The 25,858-nt window shown below is 39.4% G+C and overlaps 1 protein-coding gene across 8 annotated transcripts in view; it reads right to left on the reverse strand.

Moving 5' to 3' along the window:
• The window catches only part of anks1b (ankyrin repeat and sterile alpha motif domain containing 1B), a 737,478-nt gene that overhangs the window by 373,114 nt on the left and 338,506 nt on the right, over nucleotides 1–25,858 (reverse strand). For all 8 annotated transcript variants that reach the window (XR_007264449.1, XM_048610130.1, XM_048610129.1 and 5 more), the window contains one exon: nucleotides 23,475–23,576. Coding sequence is in view for 7 of the 8 variants with exons in the window: in XM_048610130.1 (XP_048466087.1) it covers nucleotides 23,475–23,576 (102 nt within the window). In the remaining variant the exon portion in view is untranslated. The remainder of the gene's footprint in view (nucleotides 1–23,474; nucleotides 23,577–25,858) is intronic.

The raw sequence follows: 25,858 nt of genomic DNA on the forward strand, positions 1-25,858 counted from the left end.
TGCACACTCTTCCCGTGTCTGCGTGGGTGTCCTCCGGGTGCTCTGGTTTCCTCCCACAGTCCAAAGATGTGCAGGGTAGGAAGTACTTCTGGTAGTCAGAAGTGTAGTGGTGCGAGTCTGGCTATGATAAATTGCCCACAGTGCCCAGATATGTGTAGATTAGGTGGGTTATAGGGGGATGGGTCTGGGTGGGATGCTCTGAGGGTCAGTTTGGACTTACTAACTTTTGAAATTTAATGAGTTTGACTTCATACGTTACAACAGGATATTTGATGAAGACAATTTCCTTATTTTGAATTTTTGCTCATCAGCAATCAAAACAGGATTATTGATCTAATTCTTATTTTCCTACTATAAGAACCCTTTAAGCCTTTCATAGGCTGAAATACCTGTAGACTTTGCCAAGAAAACATTAAAAATAGTCAACAGAAAGTTGATTGAAACCATCATATTTCTTTCTTCTAGCTCTTCTCTTCCTTCAACCTAACAAGCTTTTGAAATTTAACACATGGGTGAGGGCAATTTTAGTCATGTCTGGCTTGCAAAGTGGATGAGGTCCAATCTTGAACTGAATCATCTTTCATTTTAACCCGTGGACTGCAGCGGCCAAAAACTTGAAAAGATCATTGGGCCCAAATGTCATTTAACTCTATCTTCAACAGTTATGAAAGCCATAAACACCATTGAAAGGAAGATCCAAGATCTGAAGAGACAAAGTTATTTTTTAAACTTCTTCCATGGGATTACCTGAAGCAGAAGTGCTCCTTGAATCCCAGAGGCAATGTTTAGGTTTGGTCAGCCACAGTCCTTTTCTGCTTCCTGCCACTTTACTTCTAGTTGGTGAATGTCCCCATCATTTCAGTCAGTGACCCCCTTGCTCCTGAAACCTCCACTCTAGCTGCTAATGAACTGCTGCATTCTGCCATCTGGCAATCATCTGGCTCGATGCAACAAGGTCCATGGAGATACAATTGCCCAGATCTCATTGCACTACCATCTTCCTCCCCTAAACCATATTCCCACTTAGAAATGCTCCTTCTGACTCAACCAACCATTTGATGCAACTTATTTTTCCTTCTGTTGATTACTTAACAACAACTCAGATATTACTTCCATGTTTTGAACCTGACCAGATTTATCCAGTTCCCATGTTACATTTTGTTCAATGCAATGTCAGCCATCCATGAAAATATGTCTATTATGATGATGTCAATCTCTTCCCACAGTTTTATCATACAACCATACAGTTGAACTATGTTGACCTTCAAATTTTCTCCTTCAGTTTGGAGATTAAGAGGGATCATACCACACACAGTGTCAACATCTTTTAAGTTTATGAGCTTAGGTCATCACATCACACTCTAATTAATTTGGACTATATTTTCCAGAACCATTAATTTGAAGTCACGCTTCATATCGTTATCTAATTAATTTTGTCTGGCATCCAAAATTTGGTTACTATAATGTCGCAAAATAGAGTACAGATGCAGGATAAATTGTGAAAGACTCATGTTAATAATAATGTTGGGTTAACAGCTCTCTCAATGATTAAGGAATAAATTGGAAGGCAATTCCCAGTTTTCACACAGTCAATTACAGAAATCAAAATATTGTCGTCTAATTTCTCCCCCAGAAATTGCATGACATGGATGCATCTTTGAAACATTCAGGAGAAGAATTTCTACTTCAGATCAGAAATTTGTAACCATTGTCTTGGGAAAAGTAGAGAAATCTAGGCTGGAGGTGATCAAACTGGAGGAGAAGGAGAGGGTTAGTTCTGGGACAGGTGGGATCTCAGGTATTTCAGTGTTGGGTCAGCCTGAACAGGGCGAGATCAAGGGAGTTCCGGCTGAATAGAAATGATAAACTTGATGTTCCTGATGCTTCATTGCAAGAAGTTTTGACACAATCAGAACAAAATGTCAACTAGCTATTCAGACTGCACAGAGTTGGCTTGGTCAAAGATGGAATGTGTGACCATGCCTGTAAGCAGTTTAATGGAGCATCAAAATGCAGAAGAGTTGGATATGGATCCTTGGAGAATTTGCTGGAGATGCACTTTGTATTTAGATAAGTTGGAGAGGGACCATGTCGGGGAAGTTGCCCAGAGTTGGATAATGGAATAGAGGTGCTGAGAGAGAATAACGTGATCATTCTCAAACCCTAGGGAGAAGAAGCATATGGAAAGTGCATCACTGTAACTGAATGTCATTCATGTCTTTGATTAGGGCAACATTACCACTGTGAGCAGATTCAAAATGAGACAGGAGTGAAGCAGCTGGGGTTGTGCGGGATCCACACTGAAATGTACAGCGATAACACATTTGAACATCTAAACAGATAAAGGGAAGTTGGAAGTGAGAAACATAATGAGAAATGACACATATAATTATGTTATTTCCTCAGAAAAGGACAATGGAGGGTTGATGCCTGATCGAAAAAAACTATGAATGGTATCAGACAGCGGTTACCAGGTGAGGGAAAAAAAACAGGATTAGAAAAGCTTTTTCTTTAGAAGTCAGCAGCAAATTAATGATGCTTGCCCTTCAATACCCTCACAGCTGTATACACTGTTCCACACACATTTGTGCAGCAATTTAGGATATTTCTTAATCCATTTCAGCTTGGTGCCCTCTACTGGAGATCCGAGATCTATGTGAACAAGACAAGCAATAATGAATCTCTTCAACCGCTCAGATTGAACATTAGAGCCATGCAGAATCTAAAGAAGACAGCATACTTGCATTTGTAAAGCATTTTTCACTAAGTCAGGTCACACCAAAGCGCTTAATCCCAGTGAAATACAACAATAACTTGTACTTATGCAGTGCTTTTAAAGCAATAAAACACTCAAAATATCTCAAATTATGATACTGAGCTCAAAGGCTGGGTCAAAGAAGTAGATTTTGGATCTTCATCATAAGCGGCTGTGCACACAGTAAGAAAGTGGGTTGGAATGCCCATTGAACAGAAACGGGCCAGAATTGCACTGGAACAGTCAGAACCAAAGGTAACATCATCAGGAAAGAGAGTTTCAGAAGCAGTTGTGCTGAAGCAGGACTGCAGTTGAGCTGCATCACACTACAGAGTTGCAAACAGGTAATCATAATAATGATGTAATGTAAAGCTCATATGGATGTCAAATATGATATCCAGGTTGTAAACAGGCTTGCTTAGTTTAACATTGTCAACAGAGAGGGGGATGGATTCCATAACTAGGGAACAAAATTTGAAGCATGAACTGAAAACAGTAAGTTCACTCTACCCATTACTTATTTGGAGGCAATTTCTGCTCACACAGTGTGGAATGTTCCCTAAGCAGTCTGCAATGGAGGAGGACAGAGAGAGTGGTGGTCGCATAGAGCCGAGTGCCATCAACATGTGTGTGAACACTAATATTGTCCTTTCAGATCATGCTTTTTGAAGTATTTGGAAAATACACTAAATTATACATCAAACATAGTACAAAATATAATTCCAAAATATTTACTGTGTATAGCACGTGATGGATTATTTGCACCTCCCATAAACTGCAAACATAAAGACTAGATCACCTGTTTTGTGCCAGTGATTGAAAGTTAAGTAAAGCAAGGCACAAAAGTCTAACTGTCTCTCCTGTTTTTTGATTCTTTATGTCCATTTGAGAGTATGGACATTACTCCAGTCCAGTGTATTTACCTAAAAGACAGTACCTACACAAGAGAACATCTGTCCCTCTGGAGAGTCGGCTTAAACTTTTGTGCTCAAGTCTAGACTTGAACTCATAATCTTCTGACTCGGAGGTGAGGGTGTACCCGCTAAAGGAGCTTCAGTCATGTGGAGTGACTAGAAAAAAACTGGGCTTCTTACTTTCGAGCAGAGAAAGTTAACTAGAGCTTTGAGAGAAAATTATGAATAAGGAGAAACCATTGGCAATGGCAGCAGGAATTTTCAAAAGGGATTTTAATAAATACATGGAAGCAGAAATTTACAGGACAATGAATAGGATTCGATAGTTCGATCAAAGTGTTTGGACAAGCAAAATGGGATGAATGACCTCCTTCCATAATATTATGATTCACTTTGAGGAAGTGAGTCAGCAAGTTCCATTCAAACTGTGACTCTTCCAGAAAAAGATAACGTGAAACTAAAGTAAATGGAAACTTGTGGTTCAGCATTGTATTCCACACATTAAATATCAAATGGTAGGACGGGGCATTATGAAGAACAGGATAAGACAGCTAAGACTACTGTGCATCTCCTATCAATTTACTAGATATTAGCATGAACAAAACAAATTAAAACATGCCAGAAAAATAATGTTATGTTGTGACCTACAAAGAAATATATGCAAAAGAAAGCAATGGCTAGTTACAATTTGCTAATGAATAAAATTTTAATCTCAAGTACAGAATATTGCATCGTGTGTTGCCTGTAAAAGGTTTCCACCTGAAAAAAGCATGGAGACGATGATATATTTATGATGCATTTAACAGTGAATTATTGCATTGGCAAGAAATGATGATTAATCTGAGCAGCAAACATGAGCTGAAAGGCTTAATAGCACATTGAACAACACAATCTTTCAAACAATACTCATGGGAGAGATTAAATGTTGAGTATCAATGGTTTTTAAACAATCATAGTGCTTTTTTTAAAAATGAGCACTCCCATAATTTGCAGTTATTAAAAATTACAAATGCTTATGTTCCGGTATGTCAATACATCGTTGAGTTTAAATGAGGAGCAATCATTTAATGCACAACTGGCACAAAAAAAATGTACTGTTGATATATAATTTGAAAATAAATGTAAACACATCATGCAAGATACCCTTCCATTTCAGTAATGGAGACTTGCAAAGGGTCTCCATTTAAAAATTGATGGAAGGGAGTGTTTTTTTAAAGTGAATTAGAGTTAGAGCATATCTTGACCCAGATTTTGGGGTCAGCAGTGAAGTGATCATGCTTAACTGATTTCAAGAAAAACTGCTCACAAGAATCCAGCAATATCAGTGGGGCGAGGAATATTGTCCAAGCCAGCAACAGAAAATCAAGATAGCTTGTGTCGTGGATACAGCTTACTGACTTGACCAAAGAATTCCCTCCACCCCAAGTGTTACAGAGCTCTCTTTATGTAATTAATGGGCACCCATTTCTTCTTGAGCCTGACAAACCCTTGAAGGGTGGTGCAGTGATAATGTCCCGACCTCTGACTCAGGAGGCCTGGGTTCAAGTCCTATTTGCCCCAGAGGTCCCCAGCAGGTTGATTAAAAGTAACTGTTATATATTATTGTCAAACGATTTTTCCAGCACTGAAATAACTGTTGAGGCACATGGTAGCGTCGCTACTTCTGAGCCAGGAGGTCAGGTCCAAGCCCAACTTGTTCCAGAGGTGTGTAATAACATCTCTGACTGAGTTGATTAGGAAATACCTACTCTAACAAACTAGGGCTCTTATGATGCAGATTCCACACCTCTGGGCCAGGAATCCTAAGTTCAAGTCCCACCTGCTCCAGAGGTTTGTAATTACACCTCTGAACAGGTTAATTACAAAATAACTCCACTAACCAGACATAACAGAGTCCCTTGTTTCTTTAAATTCATACTATTTATACCAATCTTTCCAAAACTAATCAAAGAAATAACTGTGTTTTCCCTTGTATGCCAATCATTATCATGTGACCAATTGTTAACAAATTCCATATTCCCCATTCTTTACAAAATATAATTTTACACACATAGACAATTACAATATAACTAAAGAAAAATATAGTTGTTGATATCCTGGACACAATATTCTATGTTCTCATTATAACACAGAACACCAATCTTCATTTCTTGGGGCAAGCATCTCTCTTTATAAAAACAGCAGATGGCTTCAACCCATTTTGTTTTAGAAATCTCTTTTCTTTCCAGTGTTTTCTTCACACTAGCAAGGTCAGTTCACTAACGTATTGTAGTGACTAGTGGTCAGCCAGTGAAATTTCTCGAACATAAGGGCTCCTCTGACCACTCAAGGTATTCCTAGCCTGTCCCGTAGTGTTTGCTCTTGTAAAACTGTAATCTCTACTCACCCTTCTATCTCATTTCAACATCACCATTGTCATTTAGGAATTGAGCCAATGCCTCTGGCCTGTCCCTATGAATTCTTCATTACCTTGTCCACTGTTATTCATTTCTCCTTATTATATGTTATTGTAGCCTGATTCAAACTAGTTGCCATATCTATGAAGTGCAAGAGCATTTTTTTTTCCCTTACCTTGCAGCTCGCGGCATGGAGCTCAGTGGTTAGCACTACTGCCTCACAGGACCTGGGTTCGATTCCACCCTTGGGTGACTGTGTGGAGTTTGCACATTTTCTCAGTGTCTGCGTGGATTTCCTCCGGGTGCTCCGGTCTCCTCCCACAGTCCAAAGATGTGCAGGTTAGGTGGATTGGCCATGCTAAATTGCCCGTAGTGTTCAGGGATGTGTAGATTAGGTGGCTTACAGGGGGACAGGTCTGGGTGGGATGCTCTGAGGACGTGGACTTGTTGGGCCGAAGGGCCTGTTTCCACACTGTAGGGATTCTATGTCAATGACCTTCAAGTTCACTGTAGGAACTTTAGTTTCTTGCTAATTGGAGATTCACTACGGGTGGTGATGTTACCCCCTCCTTTTGTTTTTAAATAAATCACAGTTATTGCCAATCTCTTCTTTAAGTTTAGCATACTCATTCTCCTTTATTCTTGCACCCTTCAGTAGAATATTTAACTTGTGAAAGAATAGGCAAACTGCAGAGTGTAGCTTTCAGATGATACATCTTTTGTCCTTTGACTTTCTACCTCTTGATACCAGTAGTATTGGTGTCATGTTTTGATCAAAGAGGACAAGTCTTATTAAAAGAACAACATCCAGATTGTGTAAACCATAAATCTACTAACTTTCTAAAAACATTTACTTTGTTGTGTTCTATGCCCAGTTTTATTTGAGCCTTTTGCTCAGATTGTCTGTCCAACAGTAAGAGGTTTTCATTTGACACAACACCCTCAGTTATGTTACAGAGAATCACCACATTTTACCGATTTCAGCATATCATCATCCCCAAACGTGAGGCAGCTGGTACTTTCAGATTCCTCGTCTCACTTTGATCTTCATTATTTTAAGAATCTATGTAACATTTTCTTACCAATCCACTCCACATAATGTGGACATGCACCTCCAACCCAACACAGCACAGCTGTATGAGACTGCAACTAAAATATTCATTAGCATTACTAAAAAAAAGTTACATACAGTCAAAGCTTTTCATCATTAACTCATTAGGATATTTCATAAGGATAGACATTCAAGGGGAAGGCCAACTGCATGAGAGGTTAGTGCTGACTGGCTGGCAAGTTTATAAAACAGAAACCCAACAGTGCAGATAGAAGCCATTCAGCCAATTAACTCTGCACCAATCCTCCAAAGAGCATCCAGCCCTTTCCCCATTACCCCACATTTCCCACGGCTAATCCACCTAGTCTGCTCATCCCTGGACACCATGGGGCAGTTCAGCATGACCAACCCACCTAATCAACACATTTTTGGACTGTAGGAGGAAACTGGAGCACCCAGCAGAAACCTACACAGACACGGGCAGAATGTGCAAACTCCACACAGTCACCCACCTGGGGCTAGAATTGAACCTGGGACCCTGGTGCTATGAGGCAGTAGGGCTAACCACTGAGCCACCGTGCTACTCAAGTGGACACTGACTGGTAGAGGCATTACCATGGAGAATGCCCCAATTAATGATGATTCACAATTAACAATTACAAGCCCAACTGACAATCCTAAATTGGGTGACAGTGAAATTCTTAGCATGCTCAGGATTATTCAAGAAATATTGTCCAACTACAGAATCCCATCTAATGTTGGGCACTGTTGCAAGTTGTGCAAGTCAATTTCTATTCTATTCTTTTTATTCTATTCTAAGCTCTGGAATCGACATATATTCATACACAAGGTCCTGTTCTTTGAAAATCAAAAGAACATATACATGCACTGTGCCTGTTTCAACTCAACTAAACCGATGACAGCTATTCACTGATTTATTTCTCAGGGCAATGCCCTGACCAATCAGAGACAACCTGCCTGTTTGAAAACTTAAAAAAAGGCTTGGTGGTATAATTGTAAATCACCATTTTAAATGTTGTTTTTCCCCTTGCATTGGTATTCTTGTGAATTGGCTTGTAAGTGCAAGATAAGAAGTTTTGACAAAATGTGCCTTGTTTCAGCAACACTTAAGTTTTCTACTATCAAACAGCTATTAAAACCTTCATTATTGGTCTGAGGCTTCCTGTAACTGTCATAATTCCATCTGCCTAATAAGTATCACCAACATCTCCTTCTGGCCGTTCATGTTATGCTGAATTTCAAACATCTCATCATTCCATTTAGAACAATCCACTGCAAAATCATCATAATTCAAGTGACATCTAAAACTCTTTGTTGATCATGCCCTGGTGTACCTGAGGTTCATTCTTCTGTTATAGTTCAGTAATCCTTGGCTCTGTTATAATTGCTAGAGATATCACATTACTAACTGCTTTTTGTTCCAATCTTCTGTTAGCATTGACACTGTACTTGGGCAACAGTCTCACATTGCTGTGACCGTTGAATCCTCCTTTCATTGAATTATCACTGTTTGCCCCATTTGAGCCATGAAGGCCACTGCGAATGAAGATTTCCCGGGAAGAAATTTTAAAGGTTTTCTGACATTAGTGTGTTTCCTTCTGACAATTTAATTCCAGTTAACACCAGGAGCCCATCTATGCTTGGCACTTGAGCACAGTCAAACAATTTAACAGAAAGCACCAAGTTAAATGGGGTTTGTGGAATTTTGTGCATAGCCTGTCAAATTCCATTAGATATTCTTCCAAGGAATAACCATCCTGCTTTCTCAATTTATTATAGTGTGAACTAGGTACACAGGCCATTTTGTCCAGAAATTATAATTGACCATCTAAGCCTTCCCCAGTGTCCAAGTCTTGAGCCCTCAGTTCTAATAAAATTCCACAACAGATCCTGTGTCTAGTAGGACGTGATAATAGCAGGGCCGGATCTTATTTTCTTCCTTTGCTCAGGAAGTTTCAGTATCTACACAGAATTCTTCCACTTATCATAAGCTGCTGCTTCACAGGATATTGTTAAGAAATCATATCCCGACACTTGATAGTTGATTCCTGTGACTCTGCTCAAAAGAAACTCAATTTCCAGCTTTCCATTTGAAACAAACTCCTCATTTCCTATATTCATCTTTATGCAAACATCCTCTGCTACCAACATCAACCAGGCTTCAAGCCTTTCAGTGGCACAGAAAACCAACATAACCTTCCTTTGTGGACAGAATTTATTAACTACTAAACCTTACAGCTCCTTCCTTCCTAAGCCCAGTCTTACAGATGTTGCCTATATATGTGCTATGACAATTAATAAAGTCAGCATGTTTCATTTCAATCTGAGATAAAGACATTAACAGACTGAATGTTGTTAAGCAAATTATTACCAGTTTTCACCTATAACAATGTAAAATTCTTTGCAATATCAGTTAAAAGGGATTTGCAGCATCCAGTGATGTCATTAAGCGGCTAAGTCATCAATCACTTAGAAGCAGTCTCAAAAAAGGTAAACACAGAAGTAAATTGCACCAGTTATCCTTTCTTTTTAAATCATTTCAAAGTGGAATAAAAAAATGGCAAGCTAGACATGATATTCAAGCAGAAGGTAAAATAGAATATTCCACAAGTATAAATTGGAGATTTTCAAGGCCAGAGAAGTTGTTCAAAAGTAATTTTGAATTTACCATGCAATTAAAAAAGTAGGTAGATCCTCATTCAACAAGGCATAACCTTTTCATGGGCTTTTACATTGAGATTAATAGTGTAAAAACAGAGCTCATATCAATTCAAGTGATTTTAAAAGTCCTCCAGCTACAGGGACTGCAACAGTGCAGCATGCGAAATAGAAGGAACTTCTGCATTTTCATGTTAAACTGCTCATATGCAGATACCAGAAATTGCTGTTAGCTTCACAGTTATAATCATGGCAACAATTGACATCTTCACTAGCTGCAACTGCACAATATGAACTAGTGTCTTTGTGTTTAAAGGGTCTGAGTAAACAGCAGTTCAATGGCAATCCCTCGGGTGCCTTGTGCTATATGCCTTCCCCTTGAGTTTTTTTAAAAGTCTTTTTAGTTAATGGAGCAGCTGTAACAAATTTTAACGAAGAAACTCCAGGATTTTGTCTCCGAAATGAGGAAGAAACACTGGCACAGAGCAGCTGTACTGAATGGCTCTTTCGTTGCTGCACAGTTTATGTTCAGGTAGCACCTTCCATTGATTCAGGGTGTCACAACCCATTAAATATTTAAGTGTAATTACAATTGCAATTTAGAGAAAGTAGCAGACAATTGGAACAGGAAAATCCTACAAACAGCAATGACTAAGTTATCGATAAAATACTTTATTTTATTTTGATAAATATTGGCCAGGACACCAGCAGAAATCTTTAATTAGTTCTATGGAATCCTTTGCATCCACTTGAAGGTGGAAACTCCAACTTGCTTTCTCTGCCCCCGCCATCCCCAACAATGTAGCCAGCAGTACATTAAGATATCAGCCTGGATTGTTTGCTCAAACCTCTGCTGTGTTGGAATGTTCTCATGTTGTCAAGAATGACATCTTTGATCTTGGATGTAGGGCTGGAAGGTGCTTTTGATGTCAACTTACTGTGTTTCTACAGTGCATCTGAAAGATAGTTCAATCAGCTCTAACATTCAGCTCTGAATCATGACTCTGCTAACATATGAAGCTTAACAGTACCGACTGAGCCTAAACTGAGCATTAGTTAATGATTCCTTCAATTAATTTGCTGATGATTGGAGGAAGTTCAGTTGGTGGTAAACTGTGACATGCTTTTTGTGCATTTGGGCAGGTTCCCACATCATATCAATGCCACTGGTCAGGTACGATTTATATTCTGCAGTTCTATTCATGAATGGCAAAACTGCGAATATTTTATGCTCATTAGAGGAGCGAACACGTAAATCATAGCTCAAATGCCTTCAACAGAAATAATAGTTTGCATTTACAGTTTTCCTTAATGCAGGAAACATTCCAATGCATTCTAGCAGGGTTCAAGAGGAAAGGAATTTCCAAGTAAAACAGATAAAAGGATTGTCAATGAGTCACGGACAGAGACAGCTGACTGAAGGATTAGTCAAAGGAATAATTTTCCGTAAGATTTTGACTGTGGAGGAGGAGGGGTAAAAAAAGGGACTTGCAGAGTGCAAAAAAAAAGCCAAATATGGGATGAAGGGAAAGCAAATGCACAGTACTTTAGAGTCAAAAATAGATGAATTCCAAAGGAGAAGGGAGAAAATGTATGGAAAGCTGAGGCTGCAAAACTGTTTAAAGAGGAGAAAGATTATTTTAGATTCAATGAACTAAAGAACACGACAGACAAATTACTTTTAGGGACTGATAGCATTAGTACAGAAAATAGATAGAGCAAGGGAGATCAGGGTTAGCGTGCATGTCCGAGACAGCACACAGTGTAGTCAATAAGATTCTGCAACTAACCATTGCCATGCAGAAATATGATGTTGTAGTGATACCAGAGACCTGGTTCATGGAAGGGCAAGTCTAAGTGTTATTTCTTCCTGAGTACAAGGAAATCAGAAAAGATACAAAAGGATAGAAAATAGAAGGGATATTAGCTTTGATTGAGGACAGGATTGCAGAGCTGGGAAAAGAGGATATCCCAGAGTTTCAAGGAACAGAATCAATCTGCAGGAGCTAAAGAACAAAAAGGGTGCAATTACATTATGTGCTGTAGTGTGAAGACCACAACACATGGAGAAAGCTATAAACGGAGAAAATGTACAGGAGTATTGCAGAGAGATGCTGACGTTATAGAATGGTAATAATTGAGAAATTTGAGTACCTGAATGTAGACTGAAACAGTGGTAGCATTAAGGGGGAAACGTTCCTAGATTGTGTTTAATCATTTTTCTCACATCAGTTTATGCCCAGTCTACCTAGAAAGGATGCACTGTTGAAACTAATTCTTTGAAGTGAGGAGGAACAAATAGATTAATTGTTGTTGAGGGATCGTTTCAACATTCAATAAGAATTTAGTTCAACACTTGAAATATCACAGCAGACAAGGCTACAGATCAAGTCCCAGAAAATGGAATGAGAGTAAATAGGCGCCTGATGATCAGCACAGGCAAAATGGGCCGAAGGGTCATGTTCCATCCCGTAAAACTCTACAATTATAACAATATTGATTGAATTCTAAGGTTTAAGATGGTATTACAGATGGCCAAAGGCAGACCAATGTAAAAACAATTAACTAGGAGAGACTGTTCTTGAACTCATTGCTGACTTCAATAGAGCAAGAATGGACTTCAATGGGCCAGACAGACTGGAACAAAAGGTCAACAAGAAAACCTGTAGCTGAACAGGAAATGGTTCAGGTATAGTCAAGATATATTCCCTCAAAATGCAAAGGGAGGATAAATAAACCCAGGGCTCCCTGCATTAAGAGATAGAAATTAACATAAATTAGAAAAAAGTGCATATATGGCAGGTAGAAAATAAAACAGAGATCTAAGTGGAATACAGAAGATTCAGAGGCCAGTTGATAAAGCATATTAGAGAAATGGACAGGGATCATGGGAGAAAAAAATACTGGCGGCCAACACACAAGGGAACCCCAAAGTCCTACCTTTTCAGCTGGGAAGTCTTTTTTTTTCCATGCATGGAATACTCTCACAACTGAGAGTTTTAACATTTCTCAGTCTTTTAAAAATCTGCAAATCTCTGACCAAACACTTCTGTTCTGGAAATTTCCACAAACTGAAATCCTACGGTAGGTAAGTTATTCCATTAACCACTTGGGACTATTTCCTTTTCTAGGAGAGATTACATTTGCATTTGACTTTAGTAAGTTCTCCTTTGAACTACATCCAAAAACCCTTGAATGCAATGGTGGAGGGTTGGGGGGGTTGGGGGCAACTTGCTCATTCTGGATTCTGCTAAATTTAATGACTTGATATTTTCTCTCCCCTGTCAGAAACCCCCACAATATTAACAAAACATTTACACTCCAGGAGGTATTGCACTCACTTGCTCTGACACAAACTGATTTAAAACTAAGGTTCCAGAAAGGCTAATTTGGTTACCTTTAAAAGCCATTCCAAAATAAACCAAAACGTATATGCTACCAGTCCAAAAAAAAGTAAGAAATATTAATCACACATCTGTCTTCGGACTTGCTAGACATCAGCAGGAGGTTTCTACATACTTCTGAGTCCCGCACTACAGTAAGGATGTGAGGATCAGAGACACCGAACAGAAGAGATTTACAGAAGTAGTTCCAGAGATAAGAGCCTTCAATTATGAGAATGGATTGGTGTGGTTAGGGGTCTCTGAAGAAAAGTAGGCTGAGAGGACATCTGATGAAAGTTTTCAAAACCATGAAAGACGTGGATAGCATGGATAGGGAGTAACCGTTTCCATTTGTAAAAAGATCAAGAATGAAACACCACAGATTTAAAGTGATTTGCAAACACAGCAAATAAGAAGCAAGAAAAAAATTTCTCTCACAACACATGAATCAGGTCTGGAATGCACTGTCTGGAAGTGTAGTGGAGACAGAGTCAATTGAAACATTCAAGGGGGCATTAGATGATTATTTGAATGGAAACAATGTGCAAGGGTATGAAGACAAAGCAAGTGAATGGCAGTCACAATGGCTGCTAGAGAGCTGGTGCAAACAAATTGAAGCAAATAGCCTCCTCTTGCACCTTAGCAGTTCTGTGATTCTTTGAAATGAAATTTAAAATTAGCACTCTCTTCAAACTCTGTTATTTGTAACTACTTGATCAAGTGCTGCACTGCCTTGTGTTTGCTGATGCTGCTCGGTTTCTAGCCACCAGCAGGTATGCAGCGCAGGTTAAGGTAGTTCACATGCTGACTTATAATAAATGATGCACAATATCATGGCAATACAATTAATCACAAGTATGTCCTGAAATAGGTAATTAGTTGAACATTTCAGAGGAACAATCACAGTTTAATAGTCAGAAGAAAAGTAATTTGCACAAGATCTGTTTTAGGCTAAGCCTTGCAGGATTAACATTCCCTTCAAAGAGTCAGAAATCAGACAGCTAGAATTTTTAAAAATGATTAAGCTTATAAGTTAATGATAAGGCTAGACAATTACATGATATTCAATCATTCTATCAAAACTCCTCGCAGTTCAAAAAGAGTATCAGATTGTTCCCATGATTTTCCATGGGCTTACAAAAAACATAGGAATCTGTTTGTACAGTTGTATAAATGTGCCAGTCCATGATTTATTATTTTTCTCAACAAAATCAAAAGGACACACTGATCATTCATTAACTTGCTGCATGTGGCTTTTGCGGTTTAGTTTTAATCACTCGTGGAATAGGCATCACTGGCTGCAATAGTATTTGTTGCTCATCCCTAATTGCCCTTGAATTGAGCAGCTTGTGGGGGCTTTCAGGTAAAGCTTGCCACATTTACCTATATAAAAGTAGTTCAAACATTTGAAGGGACCTGTTTGAAATGTTGGTTAAATTGTTTCAAGGGCTGCATTATTTTCAATTTTAAAATGTTTTAACACGGTTTTTTTAAAAAAAGTCTATACTTATTAATCTCTAATTCGAGCAAAAATGTTCTTCCTACTAAATAGCCAGTACATCATTTTCAAAAGTGACTACCTTGAGTGTTTAAACGTGTGTGATTCAGTATACCAAATTCCTTCAGGACCTACATATTAATCTGTTATGTAATCAAGCCTGGAGCAGTTGGCAGTCTGCTGGAAATTTCTACCTGGAGCTGACCCTCTGCTCAGACAAATGTTCAGGGCACACAGCATAGTGTAGAATCTGCAGAACATTTCAACAGCAACATTAGCACACCAGCATACTGCCGAACAAAAGGTGCAGCTTGCAGAGAATAGTATGGTACCTGAAAGCTATTATAAATCTGTTACCTAATCAACAGGTTTAATTATGATCACAAAAAATAGCAACTTATAACACCACCCAATACTTCCAAGGACATCATTTTAGTTTAATAAGGCTATACTTAGCAGGCTGCTTCTATGCAGTTTTAGATTTGTTTTGCTTTTGTAAGGGTCTTGGATCACGGATGGTGCAAGTCAACCTTTGGTTTATTCTTGCTATTTTTAAAATGTTGATGAAGTCACTGTACAGGCCAGCATTTATTGCCCATCACTAATGGCCCTTGAGAAGGCAGTGGTGAGTCATCTTTGCGAATTGCTGCAGTTCATGTGATATAGGTACATTCATAACACTGTTAAAAGGGGAGTTCCAGTCCTATTCGAATTTGTTGTGGATGAATAGAACTAAACATTTGAACAATGCTAGAACATTTTAGAGAGCATCAGAAAGTCATCCACATTGTTGTTTACAGTCACATGTGGACCAGATGATAATCAACAATACTTCATGGTCAGCATTACTGAGGCAAGCTCTTCAGAAACCATGGTGGAATTTGAACTTGTGTTCCCACAGAATTAGCTTGGGGCATGCAGAGTACTAACCCAGTGACATTACTGTGACACTGTTGCCTCCCACATCATACTTGATGTTCACACAGAAAAACTGGCAACAGCAATGTTAGCAACTGCATTTTTGATAAATTATTTGGATGGTTTGGATACCTTAACTGCAGAGCTGATAACAGCTTGTGAAGTCCTTTTGGGAAGAAAGGAAAATACTTGTGTAATGTTCTTGGCAGCTTCAGTGTCTTTTGGTTACTGACAGTTAGCTTCAGTTAGAGAATCTAAAACCACAAATCTCACAAGCGCAGTCCAAAGTTTTACACAATGAACAATGGAAATTCTTAGAAGTCTGGCAAAGAAAACCTCAGAAGATGGGGCATTGTGAACTAGTCACCACTAATGCCTGACTGCTCATTTTTAGCTTCGTGAATATATAAGTAAATTAGGTAAAATAATGTACAGATGATGCATTTTATTAAAGTTTATTTAATTGCTAAAGTACGCACAGATGATGTCTTCACTATATCATGACAAAGAGGAACTCCTTCCTCTGAGTTAGAATGAGATTGATTCCTTCAGTAGCGCTAATTTAGTTGAAGATGTAAACTGTTTGAAAACTGCACAAAGCTGTAGACTAACATTATAAACCTTATGCAGCCTTAAGGGTCTTCTAATGTGCCAGCCAAAATTCACTCCATAGGAGAAAGCTGCATTATTATAAAGGCTTTTCTGCCAAAAGAGAAATCTGTCAATGATTTTAAAATAGAATCTGATTATACTTCTTACAGAACTAGTTTCTTCTTCAAAATATAACACTACCATTTTCACACGAGAAGTAACTTAGTGCCTTGCTGTATATTTGTTCACCCATGGTATCTCAAACTTCGTGAACATTTTGCAAAATGATTTCTGCCCATAGATCAAAGTTTTGTTTTTCAATGTACAGAAAAATGCTTGCCAATTATGCCATAAGACATACGTGTAGCATTAGACCATTCAGCCCATTGAGTCTGCTCCACTATTCAATCATGGCTGATATGTTTCTCAACCTTATTCTCCTGCCTTCTCCCCATAGCCTTTGATCCACTTACTAATCAAGAACCTATCTATCTCTGTCTTAAATACACTCAATGACTTGACCTCCACAGCTTTCAACAACAATGAGTTCCACAGACTCACCACCCCCTGGCTGAAAAAATTCCTCATCTCAGTGCTAAAGGGTCATCCCTTCACTCTGAGTCCGAGTCTCTCCTACTAGGAGAAACATCTTCTCCACATTCACTATATCTAGGCCTCTCAATATTCTGTCAGTTTCAATGAGATGCCCCCTCATCCTTTTAAACTTTTAAGTACAGACTCAGACTCCTCAACTGCTCCTCAGATGACAAGCTCTTCATTTTCAGGATCATTCTTGTAAACCTCCTCTGGAATCTCTCAGTATAACTTTCCTTAGACACAGGGCCCAAAACTGCTCACAACAGTCCAAATGCAGCCTGACCACAGCCTTATATAGCCTCAGTAGTACACCTCTGCTCTTGTATTCTAGCTCTCTTGAAATGATTGCTAACTTTGCATTTACCTTTCTAACTGCTAAATAAACCTGTATATTAATCTTAAGAAAATCCTGAACAAGGATTCCCAAGTCCTTTTGCACCTGCCTCTATTCTTCCAAACCTCATATTTTCCCACATTGCATTCCATCTGCCACTTCTTTGCCCAATCTCCTAGCCTTCCAAGTCCCTCTGCAGCCTGCCTAATTCCTCAATACTACCTGTCCCTCCACCTCTCTTTGTTTCATCTGAAAACTTAACAATGCTCTCAGTTCCTTCGTCCAGACATTAATGTACAATGTGAATAGTTGTGGTCCGAAAACTGCCCACTGTGGAACTCCACTAGTCATGGGCTACCATGTGGTAAAAATCCCCTTTATCCCCACACTCTGCATTCTGCCAGTCAGCCAATCCTCTATCCAAGCTAGTACCTTGCCCCTAACACCGTGGGCTCTTGTCTTATTTAGCAGCCTCCTGAGCGGCACCTTGTCAAAGGCCTTCTGGAAATCCAAACCCACTGGCTCTCCTTTATCTAACTTGGTCATTAACCACTCAAAGATTTCTAACAGATTTATCTGGCATGACCTCTCCTGGATGAAGCTGTGCTGACTCAGTCCTATTTTACCATGCACTTCCAAGTACTCCACAATCTAATCCTTAATAATGGTCTCTCAAATCTTGCCAACAACCGAGGTCAGGCTAATGATCTATAATTTCCTAACTTCTGCCTCCCTCCCTTCCTAAACAAGGGTATTAGATTAGCCATTTTCCAGTCCTCTGGGATCCTCCCTGACTCCAGTGAATTAGCAAATCTGTGGCAAATAGATTTTATTATAGGCATGATTTTGTACTTTCTAAATGATAGAAGTTGGTAAACTGTGTAGATCATTGAAATATAACAAAATGGGACTAGATTAATTTAGGGTATCTGTTCAGCATGGACAAGTTGGACTCATGGGTCTGTTTTCCATGCTGTACAGCTGTAAGACTCTAAACATAATCATGGTATAAGTCATGCTTCAAATGATACAAAAGCCTTATTCACACCATACCTGACATCCTGTGAGCAAGTCTGGTCAGCACACATTGGCCAAGTTACACTGGCCTTGGAGGAAGTACAGCACTGATTTATTTGACTGTTAATGGGTAACTGGACTTGGTGTTTACCTTCAGATTAGCTATACTTGCATTTTCTTGTGACCGTTTTTAATCGCTCTTATGAACATTACTTCCATCAATAACTTGCTTAAGTCATCATTCATGGGAATTTTATTTAATGCATTCCATAATATTCATAGCTACTGACAACATTAATGTGTTTTTTCAACATCCACTCTCTGGCATACAGAGAAAATAGGAGCAGGAGTAGGTCATTTGGCCCTTCGAGTCTGCTCCACCATTCAAAATGATTGTGGCTGATCATCCATCTCAGTGCCCTGTTCCCGCATTCTTCCCATACCATTTGACCATTCTTGCCCAAAGAACTATCTGTCACTCCTTGTTAAATGTGTTGACCTCAACTGCATTCAATGGCAGAGAATTCCTCAGGCTCACCACTCCCTCGGTAAAGACGTTTCTCCTCATCAACCATAAATGGCCTAGCCCATATCCAAAGACTATGACTCCTGGGTCTGGACTCCCCAGTTTTGGGAATATCCTTCAATAGCCAGGTTGTTTTAGGTCAATTAGATTGATTCTCAAGAAAATCAACTTCTTACCAACTTATAGCGTCAAATAGCAATGAGGTAACTGATTGCAATAATAATTAAACTAGATACAAAAATGTTATTCCAGCCGATTGAAAAAAGCTGTTGAATACTGCAGTTTCTTTGTCACAGATTTGAGACATACATGCTCAGTATATAACAGGAGCCATACGTATTTTGGCTAAATTAAAATTTAATTAATAAAACATTTATTGAAAATAATCTCACACAGCTATTTCTTGATTTCTTTCCCTTTTATTGGAATTGGGACATCAAATGGTTAACATGATATCGCCTAATTGGATTTAAATAGAATTAAAGTCAGAAAAAGTGGAGCTGGAAAAGCGCAGCAGGTCAGACAGCATCTAAAGAACAGGAAAATCAACGTTTCAGGTTGGAACCCTTCTTGAGGGCTCAGGAGGGGGACGGAAGCCCAGAAATAAACAGAGGGAGGAGTGTGGGGTTGGGAGGAGGGTAGGCCAGATGGAGATAGGTGGATGCAGATAGGGGGTTATTGTGGTTGGTCAGTGGGAAGGGTGGAGCAGATAGGTGAATCAGAAGATGACAGTGGTTGGGGAGGAGGTGGAGAGATTTTAAAGCTGGTGATGTCAATTTTCAGGCCATTGGGCTGTAAGCTCCCAAGGTGAAATATGAGGTGTTGTCCTCCAGTTTGCGTTTGGCCTCGCTCTGACAGTGGGAGGCCAAGGATGGATATGTCATCAGGGGAGTGGGAGGGGTGTGTTAAAGTAGACGGCAACCAGAAGATCGGGATGATTGGTGCATGCAGAGCAGAGATGCTCCGCAAACTGGTCCCCGAGTCTGCGTTTGGTCTCCTTGATATAGAGGAGACCACATCGGGAGCAACAGATACACTAGCTGAGGTTACGTGAAGTGAATCTCTGCCAGATCTGGAAGGATTGTTTGGGGCTTTGGACAGAGGTGAGAAGGGAGGTATGAGGGCAGGTGTAGCATCTCCTGTGGTTGCAGGGAAACGTACCAAGTGTGGTGGAGGGGTTGGTGGGGGGTGGGGAATGTGGAGCCGACGAGGGAGTCACGGAGTGAACAATTCTTGTGGAAAGTGGGCTGCAGTGCGGAGTGAAATACCTTTTCGGTGGTGGGCCCAGATTGTAGGTGGCAGAAATGTCGGGGGATGATGTGTTGTATTCGGAGGTTGGTGGTGTGGTATGTGAGGACTAAGGGGACTCTAACATTATTACTGTTGGGGGGGTGGTGGGGAAAGAGGGTTTGAGGACAGAAGCATGGGAAATGGGGGAAATGCAGTTGATGGCATCCTTAATAACAAAGGAGGGAAAACTACGGTCCCTGAAGTAGAATGATATCTGGGAAATCCTAGATTAGAATGCCTCATCCTGGGAGCAGATGTGATGGAGGCAGAGTAATTGAGAGTAATGGGATAGAATTTTTACAGGATAGGGGGTGAGATAAAGTGTAGTTAAGGTAATTATGGGACTCAGTGGGTTTGAAATGGATATCGATAGTGAGTTGGTTGCTGGAGATAGGGACAAAGAGCTCCATGAAGGGAAGGGAGGTGTCAGAAATGGTCCAGGTGACTTTCAGGGCTCAGTGGAAGGTGTTGGCAAAGTTGATGAACTGTTCAAGTTCCTCACGGGAACACAAGGCAGCACCGATACAGTCATCAATATAGCGGAGAAAGGGGTGAGGGATGGTGCCAGTATAGTTATTGAAGAGGGACTGTTCCATGAATCCCACAAACAGGCAGTCATAGTTCAAGCCCATGCGGGTACCCATAGCCATCCCTTTGGTTTGTAGGAAGTGGGAGGAAGCAAAGGTAAAGTTGTCGAGGGTGAGGACCGGTTCCGCCAAGTGAATGAGAGTGTCAGTGGAGGGGGACTGCGTGGGCCTATGGAAGAGGAAGGGAGATAGGGCTTCTAGGCCATCCTCATGGGGGACACAGGTGTATAGGGAATGAACGTCCAAAGTGAAGATGAGGTGCTGGGGACTGGGGAGTTGAAAGTCTTGGAGAAGGTGGAGGGTGTGGGTTGTGTCCCTGGGCCAGAGAGGAAAGAATGGAGTCAAGGTAAGAGAAGATGAGCTTGATGGGGCTGGAGCAGGCAGGAACAATGGGTCGACTGGAGCAGTCAGGTTTATGGATCTTGTGTAGGAGATAGAAACAGGCGGAGTGGGGTTGAGGAACTATCAGGTTAGTGGCTGTGGATGGGAGATCTCCCAAGGTGATGAGGTTGTTATTGGTCTGGGTGATGATGGCTTGGTGATCAGAGTGGAAAACTGATTGAAGGGACTTTAGGAGGTGGTGTTGGAGATTTGGCGTCTGGCCTCAGCAATGGAACTGACTTGTATTTTAATAAAATGAAATAATTTTATAAAAATAATAGCTACATTCAAAGTACTTTGCATTAACTAAATACAATTAAATAGAAACATACTGTGATAACATCACAAAGCATATAATTTTACATTTTTGTTCCTAAGTTGCAAATTAAGGTGAAAGTAAAGTATGTCTTTTTGCCCAAACATGCTTCACCATTTTGCTCGCTATCTACAATCATATTTTTAAAAAATTATATTGACTCCTATTTCTGTCAAAAAGAAAATGTTATACAACAGTGCACACCTAACATAACAGCCTAGAAGATGTAAGCCTGCAACATCATATTACTTACACAAGTAATTTAGAAAACTGAAGCTCAATTGGTGGGCAGACGTCAAACCTTACCATATTTCTTTGGTGATATATGGCGAGGTTCACAAATAAAGGCATGTCGAAAATGGCAGCTGCTGCAGGTTTAAGCTTGACCTTCACACTGAGTGCCGATATTTTGTTGTTGACATTTTTATTTTGTAAACTATGATTTGCCAGCAGCAGTAAAAGATGCCAAATTCACTGACCCCAGATATTGTTTCAGAGTCTGATGAGATGTCCCATTCATTAAATAGCTCCGTGTCAAACAATACAAATTGTTATTACCTCGTAGTTCAATTCATTATTTTGTGTGCTTTTGTGCTTAGTAGAATGACTGAAAAGCAAGAAAGAACATAATTCTTTCACTGCAGTACCCAAATATTAGCCTGATGAGTTACTGCTAATTGGGTTCTAATTAACCCTTAATTTTGGGCTGATAGCATTATTTTAGCATGTTCTTGAACTTGGACAGTTCGAAGAGAAGAGGAATCGTGAAAGGGGAATTGTTTTTGTTTTGTGACCACCTCCTTTGATATTGTAAATGGTAAGTCAGAGAAGGTGTACTTTCCTTTGTGTTCTGTGTTAGTGCATTTTTCTCTGCCCCCTTCTCTTTTACTTCCATCTTCACTTTCTTTTAAACTCTTCGTTGCTTGTCATTTTGTTTTTCTTTCCACTTTGATGGAGGCTGATGGGGGCATGGAAGGTGAATGGAGTCCCTACAAGTTGCAGGCTGCATTTGGAATGAGTGTTTGCAGGAAAAATGTACACTAACACATGAACATTTATTGCATGCACCTGGCGTTTGGTTTATGCTATTTCAACAAAGGAGTTATCCTGTTAAAATAGAGTCACACTTTTATTAAGGTGGAAAGACAGAAATTCCATCCAGCTAGGTTCAGTGTTTGTACATAATTCCCACTGCTTACACCAGCCCAGTTATTCCAGACAGCTGAATATATCCAGCAAATATGGCCAAGTATTTGGCAATACAAAATGTGTCTATTACAAAGGCACTGCTTAAACTGTGTTAAGTGAGTTGGGTCCCTCAGACAGCTCAAACAGCTGTTTGGGGTCACCTTCCACCCCTGTCCCTCCAGTGCCATTTGTCTTGCAGCACTTGCTTTGATGACTATTGGCAAAGAAAAGCATTTTTGTCCATTCTTTTGCAAACTTGGCACTCGCAGACTAACTAGGCTCAGCAAATATTTCTTCTGCGAATCATCTCCTTGTTAAATATTGTTCTTAGGGCATTCATACACACAGTGGTGGTCAGTAAATTACACGGATATTGACGAGTAACTTTCAAGGCAAAGTTGTCTATACATGTCATGACACTCTCTGTTGGGTCAAAAATCTTGACAATATGACAAATGCTCTCACTATAAGCCATGGGGGCTGTGCCAGCATCCAATGGTGCCATTTCAAAGATATATTCAAAGTTGAGTGGACTCTAATATCATGATAGTCTTCTAGTTGTTCTTTACTATATTGTACTCAGATGTTTACAGGGACAAGATCCAAGCCAAAGTTGTCCATTTTCCTCATCTTGAAATATGTATTTACAACATAAGCCCTGGATTGAACTGCAATGTTGTGACATTTGAAAACAATTCTGAACTTATCATCATCTGTGCACTGTTTACAAAACTGGATGATGAGAACATGACATGCCATTCCCTAGTGAAGTGAGTTTTATAACACCACATTATCCATCACTTTAAAATGTACAGTGGGATTCTGGCATTTGAATTTTACGAGTAGAATATCTCATTCCTACAGTTAGAATAGATGGTTGACCAGTTTCCAGTGAAATTAAATTTTCATTTTAGTTATATGCGACATATATTTTATGATATTGAATGCAGGGCTGAATTGTCAAACCAATATTTAAAGGTGACAACATTCTTTTTATGTGATAGCACGATCTCATTGCAGTATCATTTGCTCTATGGCACAAGATCATGTTACCTTGTATGAGAGCAGTGATTTGTTGTGATTTCTGGGATGGGTGATCTTTCAGAATGTCTAACGCAGTCCATTCTTGGGTGTCCTTAATACTCGCATCAATTCCTGGAATAAACATTACACAGTTTGAATTATATAGAATTACAAGGATCAAAACCAAAAAATACATGGGAGATAGTCACAAACAGTTGCATGTTCACATGGCCAAGTTAAGGTATGAGCAATTATCTTTGATTGGTCAAATGCCTTTCTTATCTCTGAGGTTTTCTTGTGTCTGTTGCTGAGTCCTGAGAATCTTTATCGATACACACAATGCAGTTAGTGACTTCACAGAGGTTACAGCAGCACAAGTCTTTGAACAAATTATCAAAAACAATTTTATCCAGGTATCAAATGCACAAAAGAGAATGGGGCAAATTTGAAGGTAACAGTGAAGTGATCATCTGTGCCATTGACCTTAAAGACAGCTGCTCACAAAGATTTAGTAAGCTCTGTGGCTTGGTTTTTAACACTCTTGGTATTACAGGATATCTCTGAAATGCAATGACAGCCATCTTAAAAGGCAAACTAAACAATTTCAACTAAACAATTATTTCCCTGAAGAATGCTTACAGACAAGAAGCTGGGTAATAACAAAGAAATTTTTGTCATATTATTTATAATTTTATAAAAAGCAAAACAAAGAGTGGGGCGTAAAAATGGGATTAAGGTAGAAACTGAAATAAAGTTAACAAACATAAGAAATGTACTGTATTACTTAAAATGCAGGAATTTTGTCGTGGAGTTAAAAAAAAGGACATTTCATGAATAAAACAATTTCAAGGCCAAAGAAGTGTTTCACCAGAAATTATAACTTAGTATGCAGTTAAACACTCAAGATAATCTCAATATATAGGTATTTAAACACCACATTCAGTGAAAGAACAGGGACTTGGTGACAGCAAATTCTGGAATCTTCCAGTGCTTTAAGTCAGTCCCGCAGATTAATGACTTGAACACTGACAGTTTTGCTGTCATTACTAATTTAAAATCTGGACAATAAATTTCTTGCTGCATATTCAACATCAATAATTTAGTGGAATTAGATTAAGTAATGGTAATATTAAATAAAACCAAGTTTTGTATCCTATAGAGCACATACGTGTTACATTCTGCTCGGATTAGCTCTGGCCATTATATCGGGCAATAAAAACTTCACTATAAAAATAATTTTATTAACACAAAATGACTTAAAAGATGGCTTATTGCCAAGAAATGCAAGCGTCCTGGGAGTGACTGGGAAGGAATGAGGAACGGGGGATTTTCACTCATCCAAGGACTCAGTGCTTTCAAGAGAGCAAGATGGGAGAACATTACTAGAATAAGGGAGAGGTGCAACATAATGGTAGTTGTGCAAAGCAGGGTCTTTTCATTCTGTACACTGTGACCTACAATTCTAAGCACTGCATGCATATGAGTTAGCTGTTGAGTTTCCAGCTTCTGAACAATTCCTGACAACTTATTTGTCTGAAAAAGTTCTGGTGTCTGCAACACGACAAGATGATGTCACAAAACCATCAGGAATGGGAGCCCTGGTCAATGTTCTACTTCCTATCCTGAGATGCTAAGACTCAATCACAGTTAATTTAATAGCCCAATTGTTGCGCTCCTGCTTTTTGGAGCTAAAGTATGCACTAGATATGCACTCAGCCACTGGGTGAGCTGAATCAGAGTGAAATACAGGGCATACATACACATCAAGCCAAACATCATCACTAATTATACTTATAAATCTTTAATGAAGATATCACAATAATTTTGTGAAGCTCCACTTCCAGCACATCACAGAATCAGCCCTTTGGTGTCAGAGACCAATCTTCAACTCTCACTTATGTCTAACCAGGCTGCACAACAGATTCCACCCACTGACTCTTGGTCAATTATTGAGAGCAAGAATAAATGCAACTGAATTACAATTTATTCTGGAGACTTATCTAACAGAAGAGTTCAAGTTCTGATCTTATGGTCGCTGACAGCAGATTGTACAACTGATCTCGTTTGGCAAAGTTATTATTTCTACCGTTGCGAAGATCTCACTTCTCACCTGTGCATTATTGCTTCCCAAGTGTTACTGATTTTTCTAAGCCTACAGCGATGTTTTCTCATTTAATCAGTGAGCATTCTTAGAAACCTCCTGATTAATTTTCATTCATAATTGAAAAATAGGAGAAAATTCTGAGAGATAATTGTTCAATTTATGTAAGCAAGTTGTATTTAGTTTATCAACCTCATTCTACAACAAATTTTGCCCAAGAATGCTGAATGAGGAAATTCCCTGAGCCTCAGTCACAAACTTGAATAAAAAGAGGCCCCCAATGGGCAGAGACAACAAGGTGCAAGGCTGGATG

The sequence above is a fragment of the Rhincodon typus genome, chromosome 22 (genome assembly GCF_021869965.1).
Source record: "Rhincodon typus isolate 14 chromosome 22, sRhiTyp1.1, whole genome shotgun sequence".
NCBI lineage: Eukaryota > Metazoa > Chordata > Chondrichthyes > Orectolobiformes > Rhincodontidae > Rhincodon > Rhincodon typus.